General features: G+C 33.1%; 2 protein-coding genes across 2 annotated transcripts in view; both read left to right on the top strand.

Moving 5' to 3' along the window:
- Positions 1 to 17: 17 nt before the first annotated feature.
- Positions 18 to 6,862, top strand: imd (death domain-containing immune deficiency protein). Its single transcript, XM_085947007.1, has 4 exons — positions 18 to 654; positions 3,660 to 3,832; positions 4,673 to 4,807; positions 6,577 to 6,862. Exons 1-4 carry the CDS (start codon positions 402 to 404, stop codon positions 6,730 to 6,732), a joined length of 717 nt encoding a protein of 238 aa, XP_085803133.1. The 5' UTR covers positions 18 to 401; the 3' UTR covers positions 6,733 to 6,862.
- Positions 6,863 to 13,810: 6,948 nt separating this feature from the next.
- LOC147072596 (mitochondrial enolase superfamily member 1-like) overlaps positions 13,811 to 24,936 on the top strand; it is an 11,764-nt gene continuing 638 nt past the window's right edge. Inside the window, exons 1-8 of the mRNA XM_085946999.1 lie at positions 13,811 to 14,017; positions 15,095 to 15,313; positions 17,480 to 17,602; positions 20,580 to 20,730; positions 21,123 to 21,280; positions 21,377 to 21,519; positions 22,265 to 22,428; positions 23,746 to 23,927. Coding sequence (XP_085803125.1) covers positions 13,922 to 14,017; positions 15,095 to 15,313; positions 17,480 to 17,602; positions 20,580 to 20,730; positions 21,123 to 21,280; positions 21,377 to 21,519; positions 22,265 to 22,428; positions 23,746 to 23,927 — 1,236 coding nt within the window. The 5' untranslated portion in view covers positions 13,811 to 13,921. The remainder of the gene's footprint in view (positions 14,018 to 15,094; positions 15,314 to 17,479; positions 17,603 to 20,579; positions 20,731 to 21,122; positions 21,281 to 21,376; positions 21,520 to 22,264; positions 22,429 to 23,745; positions 23,928 to 24,936) is intronic.

Raw genomic sequence — 24,936 nt, 5'->3', positions numbered from 1 at the left:
TTTTTCGCAAATCGCATGACACACGAACTTGACAAAAAGAAAAGAAAGGCAAGATAAAACTTTTGTCGAGGCTATATTTCTGTATTGTATTTACTGTTTACTAATAAAGTAACAACAATAATAAGTGAAGTTTTGTGCAATCCTCATCCCTTATGTTTGATGTAATCTCTACCTAAAACGAACAATAATTGATCCAGTGCTTAATTAATCTGAAATAGTATAAAATTTGATTGAAAAAAAGTTACAGAGTAGGTACGTACCTACTTCAAAACATTTTTCAACTCTGGGAAAACCTGACCTGAACAGCACGAAGGTTATCTAAATTTCAGTTAAAGATTATTTCCTAACTTTCGACCACTAACAAAAATATTGTAATAGTTTTTCGGAAGACCACACCAAAGATGGACATATTAAATAAAGTTAGTTCCAAGATATCAAAGCAGTTTTCCACACTTAAAACTGACGCAGTTCCTAGCCCACGAAGAACAAACCCTGAGAACATTGATGAAAATGAATCGTTTTGGGAAGCTTCAGATGTACCAGATGTTCCCCCGGTAAGGCCTGAGAGACGGAAAGCCAAAAAGAATACCCCAATTGATGAAAATATAACATTTAACGGAGCCAAGATTGAACCTCCTCCTATGAGTACTCATGGTGAGTAGCGTGATGTATTTTTTTTTATACACACAATACCGGATTAGTTAAGTGGCTTATACTTCATCTGCGGCACGGCATTATTTCCTAAACATGAATTAACCCCCTTTTTTTGAACATCATAATACTGTTGGGGTCAATATAATATGAATACGGGTATTAAGGCTTTAAGTACCAAAAAGTAGTATTGCCTGTAGTTACAAAATACCGAGTCATTGCAGTAAAATTTCATGAAGCAGACCTTTTGAAAAATGTGGTTTCACAGTGTGAAGCAATCACGGCAGCTTCTATAATTTTAGGTATTAAGAACTCGCAAGTGTCAACATGTCATCGTCAGCCATTTTATATTTAATGCCGTTGACCAATGCAGTGGTACTTACTCCATTATAAATAAAACACGCCAACGGACTTACAACGTCGCCAGATTTAAATATTTTTCTGTATTATTTTGACTTGCTTGAGGCACTTAGACCATAGTTGACGTTATTGGCGTTGGTATGTAGAACATTTTTCTATAAAAATGTCAGTTTTTATTTTTTTGGTACTTAGCGCCTTAATTAATACACGTATTCATATTATGGTGACATAAATTTTTAAATTGCTTAACAGATTTTTAGTAATTTTATAGTAAGTACTCCATATCATTTTTGTGCTATAAAATTATTGATTTTTAATAATAATATTTATTATTTATAATTCTGATGAATAAACAAAAAAACTTTATTGGATAAACCACCATGTTTATAATAAAATATACGGTAACAAATTTTAATGCTGTTTTTCTGTATAACATAAAATAATCGCACAACTCTGATTTTGATGGTAACATCCTTTACCCTTAGTTTTTAAGTGAGTCATTTGAAGTGATGTCTTCATCAGGAGGTCCATTTCCAACATTTATTGGGATAAATTCCAATAAATTTTTGAACCATTCAGCACTTTGTTGACTTCACAAAAGGCAAACAAAATGTCTTTTACTTTGCATTTGATCCCTGGATCGTTGGATTTGATTTCCCATTTCCCAAAACTTGGAAAATAAATTATTTTGTTCAACAGCTGAAAAAAATGTATTGCACAACTTCTGACAGCACTTACCCACATACATCAAAGTATATTTTCTTGATCATCATTCCTTTAAAAGTTTTATAATTTTGACCACTATTCGTTTTTGACATAATAATTAGTTTCACACACCTTTTTTAGAACAAATAGGTTCAGATTTTATACTCTGAAGAGTAAAAAAATATTTATCGCAATAACAAATGGAAATGCCGCAAACGTCCGTAAGCACGAATTGTGTGTGCAGTGCCGCAAACTTATCTGAAGAATTGAATTGATGGGGGAATCACAGTCGAAAACTACCCAATCAAGACTCGCAACTGGACAGAATCTGACATTGGAATGGCGTATTCAATATGGCATCCATATGAGTTCTAGCAATTCCATTTTTGACCATTATTCAGATAAGCTGGTTGGACTGTATGTCGTGTATGGCATATATATTATGGTATACGGATAAACAGCGTGCAATGCGTGGTCAGTTTGGACTGTCTACTGCCACCTATTGTTTGAATATCAAAGTAATATTTGGTGAGTGCATGCATAGGTGTATGCCGCATAATTTAAACCGATTTACCAAAAAAACAGCGTTATCGCGGTAACGCTCGTTTTCCGGATATGGGCTCTATTACAACTTATTAGTATTCAATTGAATTTCATGAATTTCAAATATGATTCCCTAGTCGATGACAGAAGCCAATGGAGGCAATAATCGATAGTTGTGGGCAATTTTTAATATGTTTTGTTTCTGTGAGATAACAAACAGATATCTTAATAGTGCCTGTACACGTGCATGGATTAACTTGCACTAATAGTGACTATTTTAAACTATCATGTCAATAACAGCTGTTTACACGTAAAAGTGCCGACTGTCTCTCCAATCCCATACTTCAAGAGTAAGCGAGATGCGATGTTGTCATTTTATGGTACTATTTGACAGTCATAAAAATCGATTAACCTCAAACTGAGTCTCTGCGCATTGTAATTAGTTTTTTTCCGGCAGGTTTGACACTATCGTTCTACTGCGCAGGCACAGATATCGAACAAATCCAACTGTCGCGAGAAATTTCAGAAGCTTCCGAACTTTTTTGATGCATGCATGCATTCTTGTTATGGCCGCGATAATACGTATTGCCAGCAGTAAATCCATGCACGTGTAAACGGGGTATCACAACTTGCAGTAAATAAGTTCTGTTAAGTTTTGGTTTTTTCGTAAATAGCGCCTGCCATTGTTGGATTTGCTTCTGTCATCGATAGGCCAAATCAAATTGACGTGTCTATTATTTATTGGCAATGAAATATACCTCTTAATTTAATTGTTTTACATTGCGAGGGTATACTGACAGAAAGCATTAACTCATTGAAACAAGTTCTGAGATAATCGCAAAAAGGACTTTAATTTTTTTTCAAAGCTTTCTCGCACGTAGATTTTTTTATGATTTAAAAACATTTTTTCTAACCTTTATGGCAAACACAATATACGACATGTTACAAGTCCTGTATTTTGTATACGCAGAACGCATTAGGTCATTATCATGCTTTCTATCAGAATAAAAAAACAACAATATGATTAAATAATGTTTCTATTTTCTCACCATTATATCCTATGCCTTTGTGCGTTTTACCAGGACGTAGAGCGTAAAATTGTATACATTTTGGCATTTAAAACAGAAAAACAGCAAAAACTGAAATAATGCGTTCTGTCAGTATACCCTCGATTGTATAGATTTGTCGAACACATTATTATGTCCAATTTCGTTTCTAGAGTCTGTCTTCTATAAGCTGGCGTCCCAGTTTCCCCCCCACTTCAGCATCCATCTCGTTCCCTCCCATTGAAAACTTGCAACAGTTAAACGCGATAGCTCAATGCTTTCTGTGTGACATGTATGCCAGTTTATAGAATACAGACTCTACATTTACAAGTACAAATATGATACCTTTTGCAGCTAACGGAAGCGTAATAAACATTGTAAACTCAAATGGTGTTCACTGGGGCCCAGAGATTACTTACAACATTAATACACCAAATACACCGAATAAAGGCGACATGGAAGAGAACACTGAACCTACGATAATGAAAACGCAATCTATTATAAATGCTTTGGAGTCAAAATGCAAGGTAGGAAATATAAGTATTTATTTTGTGCTTAGGGTCTAATACTCTAATACATAGTAAGTAATAGTTATTTAAATAAGCTGGCTTTTGCGTCAGTCAGCGGAGTTTCGGATGACGACGCCATCAGCAGCAAAAATGACAATCAATTAAATTATATAGTTTCGGACAAACCAAGATTGTTTTGAGTACCGATTATCTATGAAAACACCAACCAAAATAGAATGACTTAATTTGCATGCATTTATGGGAATTGCTGACCTTATAGATTTTGTAGATTTCGCAGACTAATCGATAGAGAGATTTGTCAATAATTTTAATGAACATAGAAAGTGTTGTCATTTCAATTCAAATTACACTAAGAATACTAACTTTATCCGCTGTGTATACATTCATTCAATTATTTACCACTGATAAACAAACCATTCAAATATTGAAAGTTTATATTAATTATACTATTATGTAATTTTGATTATTCAATTGATATTCCATGGGTATCACAAAAGTGAATTATAATTTTTGTGGTAGTGTTTACTAGCATTAAACAATGCCAATACACCTGCGAATCGCATATGGTGTCACTGTAGACTTGTTCGCCTCTACATAACGTCAACATTCTATGCATCAGGCCTTTAGAACTTATGACTATTTTACACTTTTGAAAAGTTTCAGAAAACAAGACATGTAATCGGAATAAAGTTTTTTTTCTCTTCTTTCCTTTTTATAATTATAAATTAACGTATCAAATAACACTCCGAGCAGATATTGGAAATTTGGATTGAATTGCATAATAAAAATTATTTTCTCTATGCTAGAATGACTGACTAATTTTATTTTTGTACTTAGGTGGAGCATGATCATTTAGATTTAGTGAGCAAACAACTAGGCGCAGGGTGGCGCGCTTTTGTCCGTAATATTGGTTACGATGAGGGAATGATTGACATTTTCTATGAATCTAATCAGCGCAGTGGCATATCAGAGGTAATACATACTCACTTTATTTGTTGTGAAAGTGGGGCTGTAGATTATTAGCTCTACAATCTGGTGTGGATATTGGCTGCCTCCTGACGAGGTTTCTTAATAACCTTTTTTACAAGAAGTGATCTACAAAAACACATCGATAAAACAACATACTGTATATTATGTAATGTGGTTCTGAATATAACGCAACTGTATATTTCGGAGGATGGTTGAAAGGAAAAAATTAAATATAATAATTTTGAAGTTTGCAAATTGTTCATTTTTCCCAGAGATGTTGGAAAACTTTCTTTCTATATAGAGATGGAACGAAAATATATGAAATTGAAGCAAAAATAACGATACATAGTCTACTGAGTTAGCTACAAGTCAATCTAGCAAATTTATTGACAGGGCTGCATTCAAAGCATTAGAAAAACACTATAAACAGTCAATTCAATTTATTTAAAGTAGGTACATAGAAGTACATTGACTGTAGACCCTATTTTAAGAATTCATAAAAAACAAATCCACCTAAACTCATCTGACGTAGGTGGAATATATCAATATCTAAAGTGATTTGGTTGAACAGAATTATTGCCCTTCCAATTGACATCACCAATGGTAGATTAGTTCTACACCTTGGGAGAACAAACAACTGATTTTTAAGGGACGCACAAATCAATAGTCAAGAATAGCAGGGATCTAATGTGTTGAACATGTAACTAATATCTAGTTTTTGTAAAAACAAAAATGTGTTCCACTCTGTAGAAGCCCATGTGATCCTCTTGGGATCGAACATAGTGATTTCTTTGTCACTCATTTCATTATAACTGCAAACCATGCAAAAAACCAATAAACTTTAATGACAACAAAAATTCAACCGTCACCGGTTAAATTAATTGAATATCAACATGTCGTCGCTATAGGATTGGTTTGTCGAATATCCATTTTTGTCGAAATCGACCTTTCAATGCAAAATGATTTTTTGTATCAAAATGGACCAGACCATCCTTTTCTTTAAATTGCTTTGTAATGAAAACAACATTCATATGCTGTAAAAACAACAATTTAAATACCTTTAAATATAGGATAATGAAATTTGTTTTTCGTCTCCTGAACATTTGACATTTGGTCTATTCGACAAACCAATCCTACAGCGACGATGTGTAAAATAGGGGTAGAAACATATTCCAGTATATCGTTTTCTACTAAAGCTTCAATCTAATGTGAATATTTTTTACAGAAAAATATTTAGGTTAAAAGCATCGCGTTTTACTCCGGTTAATACAGTATTAATATTGTTAGACCTCGTATTCGAACCCGTGCATACAGCTTCAGAAAGGGATTTGCTGCCACCAGTACAAGATGTGGATATTAATATAATATTGAAGTATTTTTATTAGTTTATTGATGTTGTTTGCCAGTTCTCTTCCCAAATGTTTTAGTGTTGCCAAATCCACCATATTAGAATATTACATTCAATAGGGTATTTGACAGCCTGTCAGGATGCCGGTATCCGGTTGTCTTAAAATATAAGCAGAAGGTCAGGTCAAAGTATTCCTCCTCTTTTCTGAGATATCCGTGCTATATCTATCGTCTCATATTGATGAACTCGTATGTGTATATACCTGCAGTTGACTTATTTAAATTCTTTTATCATCTAAAATTCGGCAAACTGTTTGAAGTCACATGATAACCTTTATACTGGGATATCCCAATGTAATTTTTTGTTGAAATGTTATTTTTTTTAAATGTTTATGGCTGTATGATTATTATCAACAATGTTTTAGGTCATATACCAAATATTTCTGGATTGGACTCGCATTGAAAGGAGGACATTGGGAGAGCTGTGCACAGAACTGTGGAAAGAAGGAAAGCGATCTCTTGTTAGAGATCTCGCCCTACTTTCAAAGACGTCTTCCAAGAATATTTCCGATTCTGAGTAATTAAGTCTTTTTAATTCTCATAATGAATATCAATCATTCAATAAATAATATAATTAATCAAAAGAATTTCTGTCCTCAGAAATTCATAAAATAGTATTTTTTTTGAACATGAGAATTTTGTACTATTCATCTCATTTTTTATTCCTTTTTTCTATATTATAATATTACAATAGTCATTATTAATTTACCTTATTTTATTACCTATCTATGAGTATTTAGGTTATGCTATTTTAAATAATTATTTATTTTTATTATTAGAATAATCTATTATAGTTATGCATATAAATTTCTTAACCGGCCAATAGTTATTACAATTCAAAATAGTTGTTAATGTTTTTAGTGTATTTTATGTTACTGTGAGATGATTCAAATATGGATGTCTGAATTTATACTAAGTCTGCGCACAGTAAAAAATTATACAAGGTATAATAATATATTGATTAAAACTCAAATCAAATTGAAAATTTTGATCCGATAATGTCATGGTCAGTTTGGTGAAAGGTTATCTATATAATGTAACAATTGTAAAATAACCTGACAATAAAATTTATCTATGTAGTTCCTTGAATATAAAAAAATCTGTGAATCTGGACAATAAATAAAATCATTGATGGTGAGGGTTTTTCCACCACTACCTTATACTCCATACACCTTCAAAACAAGAAATTTTGTATACATTCCTCAGTGGCGAAGAATCTTTACTAAGCGATTAGTGTCAATAATGGAGAGTATACTATACTTATATAATCTAAACCCAAATAAAATATATATATAGGTACATAGTAGTTGACAAGGCCGTATATAGTTACACCGCAACACTTAATTTGTGACTTCCAATTTTAGTGCTAGACCTATTGCATATTTCGTTCAAATTAATTATTAAAGTATCTTTTTTCGATATGAAATAATCATAATTTTCTACAAACAGTTCACTATATTATTGCATTCACTAGCACTATGATTTGGTACTGATCGAAATTCACGATTTCGTGCTGCGGTCTGACTGTAGAGGGCTGTGATAATTGAGTTGTCATATTTTGGTTCTACACGTTTGTGAAAATTATTTGATTGTGTATTGTGGTCATATTATTTGTCATTCCAAACCAGACTTTCTTAAAGATGTGTGATGGTAATTATCCAGTATGAGATTCCATATTTTTATATTAATTAGTAGGTTAGTAATATTGTTTTAGTAAAGTTTTTACTTAGTAGTTTTGAGTATGTGTATATTATTGCATCTTACTATATTTAGCAATCAGTGGTTATTTTTTTACAACATTTTTCTTAGGTCGTATTCTTATTTGTCCGGTGGTTGTTTGTCCGGTACAAATCTTGCAATCGATTTTTAACTAACTTCCCGACTAGCTAGACATTTGAAACTTTTAGAATATATCAGAACACAATGCCAATGCATTTTTTTAATACTTTTAGCCATCTTTAAGTAGAATTGAATTCATTTTTAGTTAATTCTGTTTTGTATGAAAAGTTATCCCGATACCATTATTGGTCGCTAGGGGGTCCTAGCAACTAAATTATTAAATAATATAAACGTGCGTTACTATGGAAATCAATATGAAATTCATTATTCAGTATTTCTATCAAGTACAAATTTGTTTGATCGTTTAAGCTAGTCAATTCAAATTTATATGATTCAACAGAAAATTTAAAAGCGTTGTATATAAAAAGTTCTTTTTATCTTGTAATTATTTAAAGTATATATTTACATTTGTCATTTACTATTTTTATAAAAACGCATGCAGTTGCCGTGCGAAATTTGTCATCAAATTTATTGATAAGGCTATATTTGACCACATTTTTTTTTATGAGATAAGACAGTATAGTATGTAATATTTTATTTTTATTTTTAAATGTATGATAAATCTTGGCTACATTTTTAATTTCCTCTTAAAATTATTGAAATCTCTATTTTTTTTAAATTATGTACCTACTCATTCCATTTTGGATTATCTTTGTAACAGAAGTTAACCAAAATAAAAGGATAACTCCTACAAAATTTCTGTGATTTATAAAAAAAACTAATTATGTTAGTCATTATGCCATATAGAAATCTCAAATCCTCAAATTTTAGGTAGGTAACTTTACCCATGTAATATTTCAATATTATTAAGCTGTTTGTACTACCTATAAAGATTCTAATTATGTAATCATTATTTTAAGGTTATAATTATCCTAACGGTTTTATGTAAACTTAAGTTGTGATTATATTGAGATACGCGGTCGTGTCCTGTCACGCTGCATGGTGACAAGTTTAGTCTATGGTTTCGTCATTTTACAGAATATTTTGAACGATCACCATCTCTGTAAATTCTATGATGGAGAGTGCACACTCTAATGTATTAGTATTTTGAACTATGGTTCATTATTCTTGCTAATTTCAATTAATTTTAACAGTTTCTATGTGTTCGTACGTTAATCCACAGATAATATTTTGAACAGAACCCAATCTGCAGACTATAGATAATAGACAACATTCTGATAGAAAATACAGTAAATAGAGTTGAAAATGTGTAGGCATGTAGAAAATGATAAAAAACGTCCATTGAGTCATGCAGGTGTCGATGCAGTGCGGTACAACGTGAGGTGACCTCATGGTTGTTCTGGTGATTTCGGCAGATTTTGCCAACTGACAATATTCATTTAAAGGTTCAAAATGTGCTAGGGGATGGAAGCATCAGTCTGATAACATTACACCAAGAAAAACGACATTACCTACACACTTTTTTCCCGTGGCGGCAGCTTACTCTGACGTCACGTGATAGTACGCGACGTGCAGCATAATATATTCACAACTTTATGGCCACAATAAATTTTTATTTTTCAAAGTCTACCGCTGTGATGTATGTATTGAAAATTCTAAAAATATAGTTATTTATGCGATTTTCGAAAGAGGCCTATTTATACAAAAGATATTTATGGATGAATAATTCATAATTATTATTGTGTTCAAATTTATTCTAAATTATAATTCTGTCAAAATTGTTTTATGGATATATTGTATATGTTTAATATAAATTATATTGATGTATAGAATATTATGAGGGAAAGTTGGCAATCGTAGTTGAAATCACACAATTAACCTGTGTTCTATTTGTATCTTTTTTATTTTTTCTTTGTTATCAGGTACGGTTACATGTAAATTGCACGTAAAACATTTCACTGTGGCACAGTTCGTCGTGAGAAACACTGCTGGACAATCAAAAGTCTTTAAAATAATCTAGGTTCTACTGTATTGCATCAAATTTTTAATGGTGCTTAATAATAATATGACCATTTTGCTATTTACAATGAAAATAAATATTATAATTTATTATATTTTTAGCAATGAGGTTGGCATTTATTACTTTTATGTGTATTACACAATAATTACTGTTTTTTATAATATATCCATAACTTTGTATTATACACCTAACAAAAGATAAGATATCTATTTTTTTCACTCTCCATTAAAAAATCCTGAATGTAGTATAGTATTTTTTATTTGCTATACTTATTCACACTTCTCTGCTCTGATTTGAGAAGCTGTGAATAACATAAAAAAATGTCTTATGCACTGGCTACTGTTTGAATAAACTTTAGTTGACATTTACTTTTTTAAAATAGTAGTCTTTAGTATAGTAATAATATCTTGATAGATTCTTAGAAATTATTAAATACTTTAATGTATTACGAGGGTGGGTCAATAAGTCCTTAGAAAAGCCGACAGGTGGCGCGACTAGTACTGCAAGCGGTTTGTTTTCATGCAGCGGCACTACCGATTCAGTATGCTGCGAAGTTTCAATCAGATTGGTCGGGTTGTTGTGTGTTTCTCGTACATTTAAAAAAAAAATTTGCTTGTAGAAAATGGAAAAATGGAAAATGGAGAAAATTGAGTTTAGAGTTGTTATTAAACATTTTAATATAAAAGGGTTAACAGCAAAGGAAATAAAAAATGAGTTGGATTTAGTTCACGGCATATCTGCTCCTTCACTTGCAACTATTTATAACTGGTTAAATGAATTTAAACGTGGTCGTACATCAACAAAGGATGAACCACGCTCAGGACGTCCTGTAGAGGTGACTACACCAGAAATGATCAATAAAATCCACGATATGGTGTTAAGTGACCGAAGATTAAAGTTGAGTGAGATAATTGAGGTTACAGGGATCTCAAAAGGTAGCGTCATTTCTATTTTACATGACAAATTGGGCATGAAAAATATTTCTGCAAGATGGGTGCCGCGTTTGCTCACAGTCGACAATAAACGCAGTAGGGTGGTGGCCTCTAAAGCCCTGTTGTCGCTCATGCAACGCAATCCGGATGAATTTTTTCGTCGCTTTGTGACTGTAGATGAAACATGGATACACCACTATACTCCCGAGACGAAAGAACAGTCAAAGCAGTGGATTGCGAAGGCAAACCATGTCCAAGGAAGGCGAAAACCGTAAAATCAGCTGGTAAGGTTATGGCTACTGTATTTTGGGATGCACGTGAAATTATTTTCGTTGACTATTTGGAAAAAGGAAAAACAATAACAGGGGATTATTATGCATCTTTATTCGACCAGCTAAAAAACAAAATTGAAGAAAAACGGCCTCATTTAAACAGGAAAAAAATCCTCTTTCATCAGGACAATGCCCGTGTTCACACATGTTTACGATCAATGGCTAAAATTGAAGAATTGAAGTTCGAATTGGTCGACCACCCACCGTATTCGCCAGATTTAACCCCCAGTGACTTTTTCCTTTTCCCAAACTTAAAAAAATGGCTAAGTGGACAACGTTTTTTTTCAAATGAAGAAGTCATCGATCGGACAAATGCTTATTTTGAGGACCTTCCGAAAACTTATTTTTCTGACAGTTTAAAAAAAATTGAGAAACGTCTAACCAAGTGTATTGAGTTCCAAGGAAATTATGTTGAGAAATAAAAAAAAAATACAAAAATAAAACCTGTTTTAATGCTTTTTTCTAAGGAATTATTGACCCACCCTCGTATCATTTTGAATTGTTTACTTTTGTGATTTTATCTTCCTAACATGCAATCAGAATTTTTAAATTTGTATCTGTGCCAGCAAACAAGATAATAATTTTATTTTAGTGAGTGTTGGGTGTGATATGTGTTTGGCTCATTTATCAGACAATAATATTTTTTTAACACCTGAATACCTTCAACTCTTTATTTTATTTATTTTCTTACAGTAGTGTTTTTTTTTTTTTTAGATATTTGTATTTTTTCATGGTTACATGTAAATTGTACGTAAAACATTTCACAGTGGCACAGTTCGCCGTGAACTTTCTTATCGGAAAGAGATGACCATATACTATACGGTCTCCAATTTTATTACATTCAATATGTACATTAATTCAATTTTCATAGCTGATTTTGTCAAAATTCATGAATTCAATAATGAAAACCTAACCTAACTAAACAAATAATCCAGTATATCAACTATTTTCAAAATTTGTTTGCCGCCAGCTTCCTGTAAAGTGTAAACCGACAAGAACCATGTTTTATTTAGACATGAATTTTATGTCAGTATTATACGAACTATAAGAGGTTGGACGGTCTTTAATATATACGGCCATATATTTCTGATACAACATTTCACGGTGAAGTGTGATACGGCAAACTGCATATGTACAAGTTTCCGGACATGTTTTTTCATAAGATCAAGTCAATGCCAATAATTGAACAAAAACTAAATTAACTTCTAATCTCTATGGTAAAACTACAAATAAATTGTTTTACTAACCATCCTTGATTTTATCCAAGGTGCATTTTGGTTCACTACTTCTTGACGACGCTCACTAATATTTTGTAATGTATTAATTTGCTACAATAAATGATGATTTGAAAATACTTTTATCTATTCTATCCTACTACATAATCAGCGGAAAGTCAGATATGTTTCTCGAAAATATTCTTATATAAGTAAATTAATATTTTGTTTACACATACATATTATTATGTCTTACACTTGAAATATTGTTAACTTATCCTCTTTGATCTTATAATGGTGATCATAAAAACCATGCGACAGAGTGTGTATATTCTATAAATAGTAAATACATACATATAATTTTTGCAAATTGAAATGTGAAAGTGAAATCTAACTCAACCTGTTCAACACATGTTTCTATTTCTAACCCATAGCAAGAATGACACTATTTAATTTTCTAAATACACTAAATCATATCATTTATTTATTATCACACCTATGACTTCACATTCTGATATTGCTAGTGTCTATTGAGTAAGTGGCTGACATCTACAGCTACATATCTTGAGATACGTGTTTGTAAGTACACAGAAAACTGAACTCAGACCAATGATTGTACTGTAATTTTATCTCGCAAGTGAAGATACCTATTTACTGCAGTAATGCTATGGAATGATTCACCGTAAAGTTGCTAGACATTATCGTATCTTCAACATCATGACTGTTCTGTCAAAAGTGTAGTGCAATAGATTGAAGAAAAAGCACATTTTTTCATGAAAATATGTGTAACTATTGAAATGGATATATCATAGAAGAAAAGTTGTGTTTTTTGAGATACGTGGTTGCAGAAAATTACCGACGATATGATCCTTTTAGGATCTAAACACGGTAATGTAACACAAAGAAACAAACATTTTTATATCTTTATACTATGGTAATTTTTTACCTACACAGTAAATTAAATATATATTACAAAAAATGCATTTTTGTAACAATCATTTTTACAATTTGAAAATAAATGTGTAACATCTGAACAGAAATTCTTTTAAAAACAAGAAACAGCATAAAATTCCAAAGAAATTTCTCCTTTATAATTTTATAATGTGTGTTTTTTACCTATCTTTCAATAAGATTTATTTTGATAATTCATATTTATCTTGACCAAATGCACATAATATGAATAATATGATTAAATTTTCTGATGCACCATGGATCTGTAAAATACTAATTTCCTGTTGTCAGTCTACAATAATTAATTTTATTTTCATAAAATTATGTATATATCAATGTGGTTCTTAAAGGGTTCATAATGAAAAGTTGAAAGATAATTCTGCTTATATAATATTATGGTTCTGCGAGTTGTTATTTTAGTTGACTCAAGAAAGTGAAGAACGTATATATTGTGCAAAACACATTAAATACCTATTATAAATAAATCCATATTATTTACACAACGTTTGTTTTATTACATCATGATCACTGATAAACGTGGACTGGTGATCTCCAGTGTCGATGTCCAAGACATCCGTTTTCCTACATCCATTGGGGGCCATGGTTCGGATGCATTGGTAAACATTTTAATATTCACCAAAATCTAGCACTCGTAAAATTTATATTATATTGCATACATACAAATTAATTAAATAACGGGAGTCCGGGTCACTAAAGCTAAGTTGGTGAGACTTTCAATTAACACAGGCTATGGGCTCATCCCAACACTGGTTTCAAAATCATTAATTTTACAAGGTGACTATTCACTTTTTTTCAATTGCCTTATACAAAAAAGATATCGTCGTTAAAACTAGAAAATTGTGTAACTCCAAAAATGCTACTTTGCAGGAGAGACAAAAAACATGGTTTCGTATACAAATTTAGAGTTAAATCATTCATGATTTAACAATGTTACAATTTTTTTGGAATTACATCATTTGCCAGATGGGTAGATATTAATAACGGCCACTAGCTGGCATTCGAAGTCAATTTTCGATTAAAACGGAGTTACACATTTTTCTAGTTTCAATGAAAATATGTAAAAATTTATATTATTTATATTAGAGTTAAAAACACTTGGAATATAAATTTAATCAGTTGACATTCTTCTTGCATGGCTTGGCTTTGCTAACATATTGCTTTGCAGTATGATTTATCTTTAGATAATAAGTTTGGTTTATTTTTAGATCTGAATAAAAACAAAATTACCCACATATTGTGAAAATACTAGCTTTTGTGGTAAATTTACTTGTCATTTACTATGAACAAAATAATTAAAAAAAAAAAAAAAATTTATTGAACATGCATAACTTGAAAACACCTCAGATATATACCCACTAGAAAAAATCCCATTTGAAAAAAATACGATGCTCGACAGGAGTTGATCCCGTATATCCACTGGTATTGCGCCAATATGCTTTAACCAATTAAGCTACGAGCCTCCTACCTAACTGCGATAATTTAAAGTAGTAGGTCCTACATGAAATGCTTGTCAGATTTCAGATTTTTTCTAGTTGGTATATATATATGAGGTGTTATCAAGTTATGTATGTTCAATATATGGAATGTTACATTCTCGAAATCTTGTGAATTATTCGTCGAATAAAAGAAATGATTTATTAAATCTAAAATCTAAAGTTTTTAATTGTTTGCAGCATACAGATCCCAATTACTCCTGTGCTTATGTGACAATTAAGACGGATGGTGGTAAAGTAGGATATGGGCTAACATTTACCCTTGGCCAAGGAACAGAGGTGGTAGTATTAGCGTGTAATTCCATGAAATCTTTACTTCTTGGTAAAAATGCAGCATCCATCTTCGAAGATTTCGCATCGTTCTGGCGCATACTAACAAGTGACTCGCAGATGAGATGGGTAACATTGTTTTTTTTATATAATTAACATCGCCTAGTTCTATGTCTTGTTATCTCAGAAAATGTACATTTTTGAAGTTATACTTCTTTTGGCGTGTTTGGGAAAACAGATCAGAGTGTATTTTTGGCGTGTGACGAAGTTGCGCGCGCCAATGCAACGCATAATTTATTATTATGATTATATTCATTTCGGTCTCAGGGGTACATGCGCATCGTGTCATTTAGTTAGTCGTTCAATACAACCAAGTAAACAGCACGTGTTGTAAATATAACCAATATTGTGTCATAATAAATATATTATGTTTATACACAAATTTCTGGAGACTAAAATTCTACACTGTTAATTTATATTCATAAAACTTTATTTATATTGGAGTGTATATTTATTTTTCATTGTAAAGATTGTTCATCAAGATTTGAGGCTATATTTATGTATTATTTATGAGTAAAATTATATATCAATAAATAAATAAATTTTGTGAATGTTGAGTTGGTAAATAATTCAAAAAAAATATTAAAATTTGATTTTTTATTAGTTCATCATGGGCACTTCTGAATCGATTATAACCGCTGTATGGCAAAGATGAGTTTTGGTCCAATATAATAATTAAATTACAATTATCATGTGCTATAATATGAGACACAGATGAATCGCGTACGTTATCATCAACCTAATCCACTGTAATATTAATAGACTCAGGTAACGGCTTATTTTGTTTCTTTTTAGATTTAGATAAATTTGACAAACTACTTATAGCATCTCATTATTCACTACGTGGAGGTGACTGGGATGTACTTCTAAGATTTATTGATTATATCTAGCAATCAACCGAAAATAAAGTCCTTTTGAACACAGTAGGCACAGTGCGTAGGGCCTACAATATGTTCCTTTAAAAAAAAGTTATAGGACTAATAAACAACCGAAAAATACAATCATTTAAAATATATGATAGGCAAAAACAACAATGAATAATTTAAAAATATATAATTTTGAAAAACTTCAGAAAAATACATATTAAAAACAAAAGTTGGACTTAGTAAGATTCAAACTCAGACCTTTCACTGGTTGTGTGAGTGCTCTTATACACTAAGCTACCAATTCGTCTATGACGGATGTGAAGAAGTATGTTCTCGGAAATGTTTTCTCTGGAAGGAAAAACCGACTTATAAAAATGATTTAAGTTTTGTACTATTCCATTTGAGTCAATTTGCGACCCGGGTTTCGCCTTCACTGACAGTGTCAGTGTATATTTGCCATTTGGTGAGTGTACATAGTGCCTGAAGATGCCGAAAGGCGAAACCCGGGTCGCAAAAATGACTTAAATGGAATAGTACAAAACTTAAATCCATTGGAATTTAAATTCAAATTCCATTAAGTACGTTCGGTCGATCGTATTAATATTATTAACATGAATCAAGGGTAGGGTGTCCGATGTTAACCAAACTTGTTAATGCTGTCCTTGAACTTACAAATACTGGATTTAATAATAGATTAGGTTAGACAGTTAACAGGGAAGCCAAACATTTGGTGTCAACATGGAGCTACCTAAACGAACTGGAAAACGGCCACTATTGGTAGTGATAGATGGAGAGAGTTGTTGAAGGAAGCCAACACTTACCCCCGATTGCGTGCTCTTGATGATTAATTAACACATACTCGCAAATCATGTTAAAATAAGTAAACAATTCTGACAAGAGACCTCTATAAATAATTGTGCGTTGAGCCTATGTATCTCTTAGAATGACCATGTCTGCGGTGCTATTTTCTTGTTTCAACACTTGAATAAGATTCAAACTAAATAACTTATATTTCGTCACTGTTCTGGCAGAAGACACTAATTCGAAAAAATGACATATTGAGTTAGTTATACCAAAATGTTCCTTATTTCAAACTTTACCGTCTGGAAACCTTCTTAATAAATAAAGTCTTTATTTTAAAGTCATCCTTTTTACGTTTATTTAATAAACTCACATGATAGACCATTTCAAACATTTTCAAAACTTCAAAGTCAAATTACTCAAAACTAGTATTCTCCAGTTAGTGTGTTCTGCCAGAACAGAGACGATTTAATGTTCCAGTGTCTAAAAGAGGTTCTAAAAGAGACAGGGGGAATGATTTTGTTCATTTCAGTAACTGATAATATCAATTGATCTGATTGTGATTCAGATTGGGCCAGAGAAGGGTGTCACGCACTTGGCTGTTGCCGCAATAGTGAATGCTCTATGGGACATGTGGGCAAGGATAGAAGGAAAACCGCTTTGGAGATTATTAGCGGACATGGAGCCAGAGGTAAGAATATTGAAACAACTCTTCAATTTCTAGCACTCGCATTGCAACACTAGTGCCAAGGCCATGCGTCAAGTTATAGTTATCTGTCTCTAATCTATTTTAATTCTGCTTGTGAAATCGTTTTTAATATTTCATATTTGCCGCTTCTTTTGGCTACTGCTTAATTTTGGCATTACATATTTCAATAGAGATTGACACCGGCCTTTCTCTGTCTAAAGGTTCGATGCCATTGACCTACTTTACAAGCTACTAGCCGGCGAATTTACAATCTGCTAGTAAACTCGCCCAGTGTCATCATATAAATAGCTAACAAGCAGATTGTAAACAATCGACCGAAAAGTTGAGAGCCGGGCTACTTTACTCGCTACTCGCTGACGTGTGGGCCGATCTACGTCTGCGCAGTAGAGCGATAGTGGCGAACCTGCCGGTAATAAAACAAACTACTCAATACGTCCTGTCAAATAGTACCAAAAATTACGTTTTAAGATACATAAAGTATAATGTGCCCTTTCAATATTGGGGTCTGACGTAAATCCCAATGAACTTTTATTTACATTCACCGCAAATTAAAGAACTAACATCGACTGTGTTTAGGAAAAAGGGCGTAACCCTCAATTTTTCGAAAAGTGCTTTTATTAGATATTAACAATGTATACAACTAAATACACGTTCTGTAAAAAGGAAGTAAGCCGCAAATGCCGATTTATTATCTAAATTCAGGTTTTAATTGAGCTTTAGTTAAATTTTAATTTATGGAAAAAGCATTTACCCTTAATTTTCATGTTTTTTCTGTAATAATCATTATTAGATCGAAAAGATATTACACCAAATCATCAATCATCATGCACCCATTGTACATAGGTTGCCGTTTATATTTCGGGAATTTGCAACACTGGTGTTGCTAGGTGCAATTTGATTTCTGTATTTTAAAGTTTGACATTTTTAACGGCAAAAGTACTCAGAACATTTTAACAAACGGACGCTTTTTGTATTTTTTAAATTCATTTGAAAAATTTATCTCGGCCAAAAAATGGAATTAACTCGTGAAAATTTTCTTGCGATTATTTTTAACAACTTTCGTCGTGGATTAACACGGGAACAGTGCTTCGTTGAACTTAATGCTTTATATGGAGATAAAGCACCATCAAAAACTACGGTATATCCCTGTTTTAGCGAATTTTATCGTGGCTGTCGTTCACTCACAGACGAGCCGCGTGAAAGTCGTCCAAAATCAGTTGTTTCTCTAGAAAACATCGATGCTGTGCGTGAACTGATAATGCAAAATCGTCATGTGACATACCGTGAGAATGAGGAATCTTTGGGCATTAGTAACACTAGCGTGTATATGATCTTGCATGAATATTTAGACGTAAGGAAGCTATGTTCGCGTTGGATCCCCCATAATTTGACAATCGCACAAAAAGAGGCGCGTGTCGATTGGTGCAATGAAATGCTCAAAAAATACGATCGAGGTGCTTCAAAAATCGTTAATAAGATTGTTACAGGTGACGAATCGTAGATCTATGCGTATGAGCCCGAAAGTAAACAGCAGTCGACCGTATGGGTCTTCCAAAATGAGTTTAAACCAACAAAAGTTGCTCGCGCTCGAAGCACTTCGAAGCAAATGGTCTCTTGTTTATTCAGAAAAACGGGTCATGTCGCAACTGTACCTTTAGAGAATTATAGAACAGTCAATTCTGAATGGAACACAACCATTTGTTTTCCAGAAGTTTTTGGTGAAATGAGGAAAAGCAACTGTCGGCGTCAAATCATCTCTTATCAAGACAATGCGAGCTCTCACACATCGGCTCAAACAAGCGCCTATTTGAGCACTCAAAACATCAAATTGATGAATCATCCACCGTACAGACTCGAGTTGGCACCAAATGATTTCTTTTTATTCCCGACAGCCAAAGATAAATTTCGTGGTCAACGATTTTCTACACCAGAAGAGGGGTTGATGCATTCAAAAACCATGTTTTGGAGTTACCTTCTACAAAGTGGCAAAAATGCTTTCCAGATTGGTTCAAACGCATGGAAAAGTGTATAAATTGTCGTGAAGAATATTTTGAAAAACAATAAAACTGTTTTTATTGTAAAAAAAATCATTTTGGTTTGTTATTCCCGAAATATAAACGGCTACCCTCGTATGTGCCTATTTTAAAAAAAATATTAAACAAAAATCATTCAAAAAACGTTTTTTGCCCCTCCTGTAAAATTTGTTTGGTTAGGGTTACGCCCTTTTTCCTAAACACGGTCGAATGGTTTCAACTCGCTAGCTTGTTGACTTCTGAGCGAGTGGAAAGTTTTGTGTGTCATCATCACTATCGCACTAGCTGACTTGCCCGCTTTTAAACCCGCCGACTACCAGTGCCAGTGGTGAAAGCCGTGTCACTGCTAATGGCCAAGAAGTAAAGGGTGGAACAGAAACACACGGTGTAGGTTTAACAAAATGTATTTAATTCTCATATATCACAACAATTTACAAGCAGTAGGTAAATGTGGCTGGCTTGCTAGAGCGCGAAATAATAAGAAAAAATGGCGGACGTGGCGGTATGGCGCTGCTGCGCTGGGGTATCCACGCGGAAGGTCGACCCAGACTTTTTAGGCGAGAGAGATGTTGGCTGTCGGAGAGAGAACAAAAATGGCGCACGAATAAAAGCATGGCAGACGCGGCGTCCGTTTTTTTTTTTATAACGCTTTAGGCAATTGAATTTAATGCTAAGTTATTATGAAGTTAAATGTAAAGTTGAAGTTGCTGTTGAAATTTTTGTTATTTGCTAAAAGTGGAAGTAGGCTGCAAAGTTTTTCTAATTGCAAGTAGGCTGTGGGCTTGTGGGACAGTCGATGTTTCGGTCAGTCCCTTTGCGGTGGTGTCCTATGGTAGGCCTTCATCTGGTATCAAGATTATACATCTAGAAAACACTATTAAATAATTATCTAATAATATTGTGTTTATTGTTCATTCTTTGTTTAGGAACTTGTTTCTACAATCGATTTTCGCTACATAACAGATGTCGTAACTCCAGAAGAAGCAATTGAAATGTTGAAAAAATCAAAAGCCGGAAGAGATAAACGACTCACCACATTAATGAATTATGGATATCCAGCTTACACAACCCAAGTTGGTATGTTAATAATATACAGTGGAACCTCCATTTTACGTGCCCAGAATTCACGTTTTCCCGCTATTTGCGTGTAGTTTCTAGTCCAGTTATATTTTAGTATCATATATCTCATTTTACAAAAACACATTTAATTGTGTATGTATGTATATAAATGCATGACGATCATTGAAATTTTAAGTTGCAGATGTATACCATAAATCAGGTATTTTTTTTTATCAAATCAATATGAATTATTTTTCAATACTTCCCATCTACATTTTTCCGCTATTTAGGCTGTTGAAAGGGACTATCGAAAATGTAAAATCGTTGTTTCACTGTATAACGTAATAGAAAAGTGATAAACTATTGTGAAAAGCGGTTGTATTCATTTTTAATGCGGTGGTGATTTGTAGGTTGGATGGGGTATCCTGATGAATTGGTAAAAAAACTGACAAAGAAATATATGGATATGGGATTCAATAGCTTTAAAGTAAAAGTCGGGACAAACTACGATGATGACTATAGAAGATGTAAGGTGGTCCGCGACGTTATAGGTGATAAAAATAATCTGGTAATTATTTTACACTATGAAATACTTGGTATGATAAATGTTATTTCAAGACATGTCCAATTGTATTATGTTGTGTTCTTTGGGAAATAATTATAGATGGTGGATGCAAATCAAGCGTGGGATGTAAATCAGGCAATTTCTTGGATGAGTAAGCTGGCAGAATTCAAGCCATTGTGGATAGAAGAACCAACATCTCCGGATGACATTTTAGGTCATGCAACCATTTCAAAAGCCTTACGGTAAGATTAAAAAAAATAATAATGAATAATCTGGCATTTCCCAATTAAATTTAGACACCAAACTATTTTAATTTTTATATAATACAGGGTATAAACACAGAATTTATTGTCCATGATAGTTTATTACTGATTTCTTATGGCGACGGGGCGGGATTGGGCGGAGTTAATTAAATCTAGCAGGTGGCACTGACTTTCGCATTTACCCCACCTACTACATATAGCTTCTCGTTGTTTCAACCGATGACCATTCCACTTTTCCTGATACATACCCCATACCCAGAAACTCCACACTTTGACTCTAGCGATGATGATAAGTACTAATAAATACTTGCATCCATAAGACGTGGTTATCGTATGTGTTTGGCCTAACGGTTATAATTATTAGGATCGTTAGTGTCGGGTCTTCCGCTGAAACAGGTCTTGCGTGTCGTTGCCGAGAGGATTGGGTCCAACCCATTGAGAAGACTGTTTTAAACGTCCGGGTCATGATCCTCATCATGAGGTCCAGATGAAGAAGAAAAAGACGTAATATTCCATTCACCAATATATTTTGTATTTTTTTTCATACTTCATAGGGGGTAAAATTATTTTTTATTGAAGGTCTGGCAAATTCATATGTTGTTTTTCAGTAGGTATGTGTTTGGACCCATAGTGTGTAAGTGGCTAACATCAATTTCTCTTAGATTGTCCAGTTACCACACTGTGTATAGGCAGATAGTAAATATTCCTGCTTTTATATCTACAGACCACTTGGTATTGGAGTAGCAACGGGAGAGATGTGTGCTAACAGAGTAATGTTCAAACAATTCATGCAGGCGGGAGCAATGCAGTTTTGTCAGATAGACTCAGCTCGTATTGGAGGAGTCAACGAGATTCTCTCGGTTTATCTCATGGCTCATAAACTGAAAGGTAATTTGTTATAGACGGATGCTTAACTATAGATTGAATTGGCGTGTACGTGGAAGAATTCCATTAAATATACAGTACTCTCTCAGTAATTAATCCGCCACCCCAAAAACCAGACAAGTGTCCAATTAGTGAAAACAGCGGATTATAGTGCATACATACTACATTCATGCATGCGTACATATATAAAAATTAAAACAGGTATTTCGTAAAAATAGTTTTTTTGAGAAATTTATACATACTAGCAAAGTGGTTTTATTTATAATCAAAATCAAGCATTTAATAAATTATACATATTTATAAACTAAGTTTATTAACTAAATATTAAACAGTAAATCACTTGACACAACCAGTTGTTCAAGTGAGGCAGATATTCTTAAATGGCTTAGGTCATAGGGATGGCTTTCCCTATGACCAAAAAGCTTCAGTTTGTGTATCCCGGTTACATTGGAGCACGGCATAATTGTGATGCGGTCCTTGGGCACTTTCCTCCCTGGTACATTACTATCTTCGCGATGAACGTACGTTTTATGAAGGAGAAGTTTCCAAAATAAACCCGTCACATCTGCATTGTATACTTGTACGCAGCGGACTACTGAATTTGACAATCGAATAACGGCGAATTATAGAGCTCGATTTTGTGCTTTCAACTAGTAAAAATAACAGCGGTTTATAGTAGTTGTCGGATAATCGAGCGGCGGATTACTGAGAGTGTACTGTAACTTCAGCAACGTTAAAAAATAGTTAGACAGGTGAGTGTTCTTATCCAGATCTGGCGCATACAAATTATGTAGTTCTATAATATAACCACGCTGTCTAAGTTTAAGAAAAAGCTACCAACTTTTATTTTAAATTATGTATTTTCAATAATAAGAATCTACATTCATGCCATGTACACTCAGTATTGAATAAAAAATACTAGTCGAGTCGCAAGTACAGACGTTATAAAAAAATTTGGTCAACACAAAATAAAAAAAAAGATAAAAGATACTGTCCGACAAGAAGATCTAGGCAATAACCGGAAGTCGCTGTAGTCGAAGTGCAATTAACTAAATAGGAGGGGCTTGTTAGTTCACGGTTTTAACACGTTGACAAGAAGATCTTGTTCGACAGTAGTGATAAATGACTTTTACCTCATTTGTTAACCATTGAAATCCTACTAACCTTATCATCTAAATGTTCTACCTCCATATGGTCGTTAGGTAAATTTTAATTTATGATAGTTTTCATAGGAACTGGTTTTAGCATCCCAGGTTTCGTCTTTCGACACCCTTAGACTCTATATAATATCAGTTACTAATTACTATGTCACTCTCTTAGTGTTGGTGTGTCCTCACGCTGGTGGGGTTGGCCTCTGCGAAATGGTCCAGCATCTTCAAATGTGGGACTATATAAGTCTATCAGGCACAATGGAGAATCGTTACATAGAGTACGTCGACCAGCAACATGAGCATTTTGTAGATCCTGCACGAGTTCACAAGGCACATTATATAGCACCTCAGGTAAAGATAATTATGTATTATAGACATAAGCTAGTCTAGACCAGTGGTTCTCATGTGCGGCCACCAACATAATTTTCAGTATTTCATTTAATTAACTGGGCTAACGTTAAACATGCGTTATTGGAAATGAGTCATGGCCAAATACTTAAAATCCATTCTAATAATACCACGGTTGAAAAATTTTGGTCGAAGTTATACGTTGACCAAGAATCAAGTCAATTCAAAGAATTGGCAATAGTTGCTTTATTAATATTGTCGATTTTTCCTACTACTGTATACTGTGAAAGATCATTCAGTGTAATGCAATTCATAAAAAACAAATATCGAAGCCAGTTGACAGATGTAAACTTAGAAGCAGCCATGCGGCGCGCATTGGTAAAAAGGAGTATTGAGGAATTTCCATTTGCATTATTTTTAAATAAATAGATATGTACTAAAATGTTCAAATGTCTTTTATTAAATGGATTTGTCTATAAATAAATTGATCCATTTTTTTAGTAAATAAATTTTAGCCTTAATTTTTTCAATCAGAAGTTCCATAGAACTGTCAACGTCAATTGTGCGGCCACAGTTAAATTTCACGTGAGAACCACTGGTCTAGACAATCAAATGATTTGAATTCATTTTCTGTCTAATGCAGTGGTTTTCAAACAATTAGTGGGATGAGTGAACACAGTGTTCGTCAGTTTCGCAAATCTTCGTACCAAACTAGACACAATTACCTTAATTTCTCATTCCACACTGAGTTTTGGCAATATTTGGTTCTTATTAAAACTAGCGCCTATTTCGATTCCATGAGTAATGCTGGATAAGAGAAGAGCAGGATTTTGTGTTGAGATATTGTTATTGTCTGAAGAAAAAAGTCACCAAACTCTATCTAATAGAGAAGATATTCATTGACGTTTTTGTATTCATCAGACTAAATAGAGAAAATAGCCTATTTACCATAAAAAACCACTATTTTATAAATTTTAAATAATTTGCAAACACAAATTAAAATTTTGAATTT

This window comes from Rhyacophila brunnea, unplaced genomic scaffold (assembly GCF_057557595.1).
Source record: "Rhyacophila brunnea isolate RB1 unplaced genomic scaffold, BYU_Rbru_1.0 scaffold_2, whole genome shotgun sequence".
Taxonomy (NCBI): Eukaryota; Metazoa; Arthropoda; class Insecta; order Trichoptera; family Rhyacophilidae; genus Rhyacophila; species Rhyacophila brunnea.
This window is presented reverse-complemented; position numbering and strand designations above follow the sequence as displayed.